General features: G+C 34.2%; 1 protein-coding gene across 1 annotated transcript; it reads right to left on the bottom strand.

The window, feature by feature from the left end:
- Positions 1 to 1,310: 1,310 nt before the first annotated feature.
- LOC111368446 (exopolygalacturonase-like) lies at positions 1,311 to 2,984 on the bottom strand. The gene is made up of 4 exons (XM_022989666.1): positions 2,846 to 2,984; positions 2,444 to 2,758; positions 1,840 to 2,358; positions 1,311 to 1,751 (listed from the first exon to the last, which is right to left on the bottom strand). Exons 1-4 carry the CDS (start codon positions 2,963 to 2,965, stop codon positions 1,506 to 1,508), a joined length of 1,200 nt encoding a protein of 399 aa, XP_022845434.1. The 5' UTR covers positions 2,966 to 2,984; the 3' UTR covers positions 1,311 to 1,505.
- Between the last annotated feature and the right edge of the window lie 4,662 nt (positions 2,985 to 7,646).

Here is a 7,646-nt window from a genome sequence, read left to right as displayed (position 1 = left end):
AATTGATTGTTTGTATCAAAATTTCAAATACTCTATAAATTCTTAAAACATAAATATGCATTTTGTTGTGATGAGCAAAATATTAAAAAAATAAATATTTGAAATCAAATTGATGAAAATGATTAGCAAAATATTAATGAAGAAATGTTTTATAAACGCAAATCTACTTTTTTCGAGTCAAGTAGGAATCATTCAAAAATTAAGAATAAAATATTTGATCTGTACAAGATTTGATTGTTCCCTCTAATTCAAAATATCTGTGTTTACCCTTGAGTCATAGAGTATTTAATGTTGCCAACTGTGATGATGGATGGGATTGCAATGTAGTAGTGATGAGTGGGTTAGGGTTTTGTTGGGGATGCACCTAATATCATTTAATCTCTTTTGGATGTATAATGTACGAATAGTTAAAAATTAATAAAAACATTAATAATTAAGTGTATATCTATGTTTTAATTATTGGGTCGTACTGAACCTAATTTTCTCCTTAATGAAATGGGCTTTGGTCACAACTTAATTTGGAAAAATCATTATTGGTTTTGTTTGATTTTTTTTTTTTCAAAAATATATTTTTCTCTCTTCTTTTCAACCACATATTCTTCATTAAAATAATATTACACGTAAATTAAAAAAATTTCCTTATTTTTAACCACATAATTCTTATCATTCCACTATTCTAAAATATGTTTTTTTTTCCCATAAAAATGGGGCTCAAACACCTTTATAATGTATAGCCCGAATGTGCAAAAGAGTCCGCACAAATTTATTCAAGTACTGTTAAGAAACACTCAAAAGGAAAAGATTTGGGCTTTTATTGATCCTTGTTTTGGGTTGTCAGACCAACAACTTTTGGTCCAATCGCAACTTGGTCCAAGATTTAATCAGTACACCAGAGCCACCAGAGCAGTAGGATTTGGATCAAGGAATAAGTTGTACAAACAGCACCAAAAGGTGTTGTACATGTACAATACCCTCACAACTCGGTGGGGCCCGCACCAATAAAAAAATGATGCGGGCCCCCTGATTTGAAGGTGCTGTCAATCAAGCTATGTGCAATGCTGTGCACATAGCTCGGTCCTTTGGATCAATTCCTCTTGGGGGTTTTGTCTCTTTTTCGGGGATAGTTTTTTTTTTTTGGGGGGGGGGGGGGGGGGTGCCCATAAATTAGCTTTTCAGGTGACTTCTTTACCCGGCGATGTGCACTGGGTTGAATTGTCATTTGCTATTTTTTCCTCCATAAGAAATATTTATCTTAATATAATTACCTTTTGATTTCCACAAAAAAGTCGTAATATTAAGTGAGAAGGATGAACCCGTAATATATTGCTTATATTTAATCTCATTATTTTGGTGTAGATGAGTACTGAATTTACTGCATATATGTATTGATGAGGTTGCCAATTGAACTTGTCTCTACTAGCTTCATAGAGACTTTATTACGCTGTTGAAAATACCAAATGAAGCTTTCCTTCCCCACATTATTACAACATAGTTGGAGTCTTGTTCTAAGCAGCCCGAGAAGGAGCATCACAGATTGGGGGATTCTGTTTGCCAACAAAAGTAGGGTTGATGTTGGCACATTTAGTGGTAATAGGGCCTTCGCTTCCATTGTATGCAAGATCAATATCTCCGATCTCCACATTTTTGCAAGGATTGGTTTTGCTGCAAGTAAATTTCGCTGCAACCGGAGTTGTACACGTGCCCTTAATGTTTTTTATGGTCATTTTACTCACTTGGATAAGAGATGGAGACTGTACATGAAGATAAAAAATAATGCAGTTAATGATAGATGAAATTTATAATTGACTTTGTATTAAATGGAGTTTGATTTTGACTTACTGCTTGCTCGCACTGATCCCACGGACAATATTCTTGATCAATGACAATAGGATTCTCAACATCATCCATAATAATATTTTCATAGTGCAGATCCGTTATCTTGAGTGTTGCCGGGGCAGAAGGCCATGTTTTCACTCTAATACCATTTTGTGTGCCAATAAATGTGCAGTTCTTGACGTATATCCCAGTTACATCTTCTTCAGTTGCTCCTTTGCCAAGACTTCCAACGCTGATGCCATGGCCTGGCCCACAAGTCACATTTTGGACATGGAGTTGTTTCATACCATCACCTATGGAGATGCAATCATCTCCTGTTTTTATGATACAGTCAGTGACATTAATCCTTTCTGACTTTGCGATGTGAAGTCCATCTGTGTTGATGCTCTTAATCGACGCACTCACGGTAAAACGTTGGAAAGTAACATTCTTACACCCTATCACATTAACGTGAAAATTTTTGCTATCTTTAGTTGTCACATCACGAATGATTGAGTTGGTGAGGAAATTGAAACTGACATTCTGTAGTCATGAATTTAATTAATTACTCAATTCAATTAATCTTGACGACGAATAGAAAACTTGTGCGTATACATAATAAACTTACTAACGGGAGTTTGACGCAATTTGGATTTTTGCCACAATCGTTTTTGGTCCATGCCTTTTTGCCGTTGCCATCGAAAACTCCACCACCTTGTATTGTCAAGTGGTCGACGTACCTTATAGTGATCCATTCGGCCTTTTTGTCAGGTAATTTAGTATAATCTGAAGGGGCTTTAATGAGGCCTTTGACTCGAAGCTCAACGGGGGCTTTGCATGGGCCTTCTAATTTTATTTGATTTAACAAAAATGTGCCTTTTGGTACCACAATTGTGCTTGGAGTTGTAGCTGCACATGCCTCCTTCCAAGCGCTTAATAAAGCCTGTCTCATATATGTTTAGAAAATTGTGTAAAATGAAATGTGTGAAAGAACCAATGAACGAACGAGAAAATTTGAGGAATTTCATACCTTGGCTATATTTGCATTGGGTTTCCCACCATACTTTCCGATATTGAAAGTCGCAGGATGTTTGGCATGTACGATGAGTGCTAACAGCGGGAGGAACAAGAAGGTGAATTTGGAAACCATCTTTACCTCTTGTGTTCTGTTTTTTGTATGTTTTAGATCTCTCTGAACTCAATTTATAATGTAAGGAGGAAAATGAATGACACACATTCCTGCAAGATTCTTGGATTTTGTTTCCAATGTTTAAATGATCACCAACAGACTACCCACTTAATTGGGAGGGTACAAGTAACTTTGAATTATTCGAGCAGTTAATGTTTAACACGAAAACTCTTTGGAATTAACAAAATTATAGAACCAGAATTTTTGTCTAAATTATTCAACGTTAAAAATTTTACGTACGGGTGAAAAAGGAATTAAACTAAAATTTAGTCCACTAGTAGAGGCTACATCATTTGAGAATTACAGAATTTTCTTCCATCATGCTACTTCAATATGCTTTTAATTGATTCCCATTTTTCATTTGAACCAACAAGAATTGATATGTAGATTATCCGTGTTTTTTACTCATGCTGCATCCGTGCTGTCCAATTTGCATGCATGCATTGCATTAAAAAGACAGCCCAGAAGGATAAGAAGGAAGGGGCAAAGAATTCTCCCATGGCATCTTGGTTATCTCTAAATTCATTTTTTATTGTAATTTCCATTTAGATATTTTGTTTTAGACAGTTAACAATTTTGGTTGAATAAAATTTGTAAACCTCTCTTTCGATCACAAAACGGTATTCGATTAATTGTGAAACAATGCATGTTGACTAATTCCTGATTCCTGGCTCTTCCAATTACAGTTACGGGTAAAAAATTCAATCTGTTTTTTTTTTTTTTTTTTTATATGTTGTAATTTTAGAATAGTTGAAGATAATGAAATCTTTGTAGGGGGTGCCAGTGGACGGGAAATTGCACACATGGCATGCTTGAGAGAGGCTCCTGATAAGAATCGCCAGAGAGACCTTGCAGCTGATGAATTAAGAGGGTCTTTGTGGAATATTTTTATTCTCAATCTAATGGTAATATGCAGGTTGTTAAAGAGCTTTTAAATAGGCGAAATCTTTTCAATTCTTATCTGAATGAAAAAAAATCTGATTTTGTTGAGTTCTTGTCGCTAAATATTGCCTGATAATATTTGCAGTTTTATTGAGGAAGATTTCGATGCTTACGTTAAAAGACTGGAGGGGAGAAGCCGGTCACGGGTGTAAATTTTTTTATTAAAGTTACTGATAATTTCTCACATGATATAACCTCTATTCACCTGTATGTAATTTTTTCATAGAATTATTCCTGATGCACAGGTAGGGGTTCACACAGACTAGTCACATCTGGTGGATCCCACTGATAAGTACATTCTTACACACTTATTTTGCCACAAAACTTGACAAATTGTAGATAATGATGTTTGAATAAGGCTTAATTTTGTATAAATTCATTTTGTGGGACTATATTGATGGATATGACGCAATTTAAGAAAAAAGAAACAAAAAGGACCAAAACAGAATAAAACAAAAGTTCAGGGACCCAAGTGCAAATAGTCAAAAGATAAACTGAAATAAAAAACAAAGATGTGGAAGACTCAAGAGCCAATTTAGTGAGGATTTGAAGTATTGGGTGAAGGAAGAATGAGGAAAGAAGTCATGACCAAGAAATTGGAAATCAAGGGCCTAAATGTCACTTTTGGCCAAAAAAAAAAAAAAAGGAGAGAGAGAGAGAGAGAACCAAGAGACCCCTTCCAATGAACCATGCAGTCGCATGGTTATACTCCGGAGTAGGATTTTCAGTTTCCTGCTCTGCTTCAAACTCTTATGAAAACAAGTCGCGTGACAGATATAAAAACTCTAGAGCCGTCAATTAAAGGGTGAACACATTGAGAATGTAAAGAATACACCTTGAAGGAAATTTTGAGCCACAAAGACGAGGAGAAAAACGAAGAGCAGCAGGATTATGCGAAGATTCAAGTAAAATATTAAATCGTTGATGTCGTTTCTTCAGATTTCTTTGTGTTGTATTACTTTCCCCAATCAAGGCTAGATAAATCTATACTAGGAGAACGATGATCCATGTGATGTAATCTTTGATTTCTAGTTTTACATGATTGACAATGAAACACGTTACATGAATTTGAATGATTTATATGCAATGCTTTTCTTCTATAATTATGTGCATGTGATTGTGTGAATTTGATGACTTGTTTCATGCATTTGAGAGAAGGAAAATAGGCTCGACGGGGTATAAACCATCGTAGGATCCGATAGGGAATAGAGATATACAGTGATGTCCTGCGTGAATCTCTAAGAGTTCACAAAAATCCATACATTCTTTCATATTTACATCCGTCATGAAAATATAGTCGGGTCGTATATGAAAGTAAGTTCAACATTACTCGAGAGAGATTGTTGGATAAAATAAGGACATTGAATCTTCAAACTTCAACGTATGGTCAATTTGTAGAACTAGGACTAAAAGAGATCGTTGAATGGGGATTCACAATCCTAGTGCGTTTCTCATTCATTAATTTCATCAAATTTGCATTCAATTATCGTTTTGCATTCAATTTCATTCACGATTGCATATCTAGTCTAGTTTGGGTATAATCAATTTGCAACTATCACGTTTGACTACTTGGTTTCGATTAATGTCGAGATAAGTAAAATTAAACTAACTCGATTTTTGTTGGACAACATTCGGAACTCTTTATTCCAATTTATTACTTGTTACAAACGGTATACTAGTAGTGTTAAAATCGAAATATTATTTTCATGAACATTTACTATAAAAAATTACCCAAAAAAATTCACACATCCCTGGTTGTGAGTAGTCGGTACCCTGTACATCAAGAATAATTCTTTTTTTTAATAGTGTATGATTAAGACGATAATTCTGTTTCTATAAGTTTGTTAGTTCACAAGAATGAAGAATTTACGCTGTAAACATTAATTCGTGTGACGAAACTATTTGAATAATTCAAAATTAAACATCTTAAAATAATTGTACCCTCAAAATTTAGCCCCCGTTTGACCCCATTCTCCTTCTCATTCTTTTTCTCTCTCTTATTTTCAATCACACAATCTTGCATAAAATAATATTATATGCAAATCAAAAACTTTTCATTCTTTTTCAACCACACATTTTTCAAAAAAATACTATTCCAATCATTAAAAGTTGTCAAGAATGGGGGCCAAACGAGAGCTTAGTTGGTAGTTTGTTAGTGATCTTTTAAACATTGGAAATAAAATCCGAAATTTTGTAGAAATATGTATGGCACTCATTTTCCTTCTTACATTATAAATTGAGTGTTATAATAACGCAGTATAATATGAACTTCATTTATTACAACAAGAACGTAGAAACAGAGAATGAAAATTACAGAAATATAACATGGGCCGAGAATACTGTAAATCTGCAACTCAAGGCTTATGTGTGCACAGTTTCTTTAAAATAGATTTACCCCATTAGCGTAGATGCTTGAGATTTAGTTTGGACATCTATTTCCTAAGATATAACGGAAGAACTGGTAGAATTTGAGCACTTAAATTTCTACTCCGACGAAATGAATTTGTGTCAGAATAGCACCACCAAGACTTAGACGAAAATTTTCAGAGAACTGGAATTGAAAATTATGCGAAAATCTAGAACCAGAGATTATGCAAAACTAAAAATTATGTAGAAGAGTGTAACTTTTTGGTTTTGAATGGTGGAAAACGAACTCATTTATAAACTTGGCCCTCATGAATGGTGTGTAAATTTGCCCATTAGCTCAATATTATAATGGCAATAGCCATTAGAGTTTCAATAGTTTCATAAGCTAAAAAATCAATTGGAGAAAGTAAAAAATTAGCAAAACGCGAACACTCCTAAAGGGCTAATTTTTGCTCCGTTCCGTCCGACATTCATGTATGCAGGTTAAGTTCGCACATAAGTTCAAGACTCAATGTACAATTTTGGTAATTGATTTGCACCACTTTGCACGCGTGCACGTGGAGAGAATTTCTATGCTACACATGATCACACCATTCCAAAGTGTAACCATATATAAAGTAGTCATTGCTTTCATTAATTGCCTATGGGGGATAAACTTAAATATAGTTTTCTCTCCAACATAACTTCTACCAATGGTCTATTTTGAACTCCAATTTCTCATTCATCTATTTATCATTTTTGACAAGTAAACATATGATTTCGATGTTCTCATGAAGGAGAACATGAATTAACTTTGATTTTGAAAATTGAACCAACGGGTCCCACCTAAAATTGTGCCAAAATAAGCTTAACCAAGCCATTTTTCCGACAATCTTTCACATGAATGAAAATTGAAAGCAAGATAGAAATATGATACATAAAGACTTGGTGATATAGTTCAACAATTGAAACTTGCATAAGACATGTAAGTATTACCCTTTGAACATTCCCTTGTGAACGTACATTTACTTTACTAGCTGACCAATAAAAAATGACATACGCTACACAGGATTCTTCCTAACAAAATATATTTCTCATTATTATGTTCTTTTTTTGCCATGAACATATGCATCGTTCTACGAGAGTTACTAAGAATTAAGCCCCACAAAATTTTCTTAGAAATGGCCCAACTTCTCTCTCATATAGGTTATTTCTTATTGCAAGTAACCCGCATTACTTTGCTTGATTTTCTGCATATAAAAATCATTAAATGCCTATTGCTTATCCTTCATTCTTACAGGCATCATTGTTCCAATATAGGAATGGATAGGAGGTAAAATTTCCCACGATGATT

The sequence above is a fragment of the Olea europaea genome, chromosome 19, assembly GCF_002742605.1.
Source record: "Olea europaea var. sylvestris chromosome 19, O_europaea_v1, whole genome shotgun sequence".
In the NCBI taxonomy this organism is placed as follows: domain Eukaryota; kingdom Viridiplantae; phylum Streptophyta; class Magnoliopsida; order Lamiales; family Oleaceae; genus Olea; species Olea europaea.
Note: the sequence above shows the minus strand (reverse complement) of the source record. Positions and strands in the feature narration are given on the sequence as shown.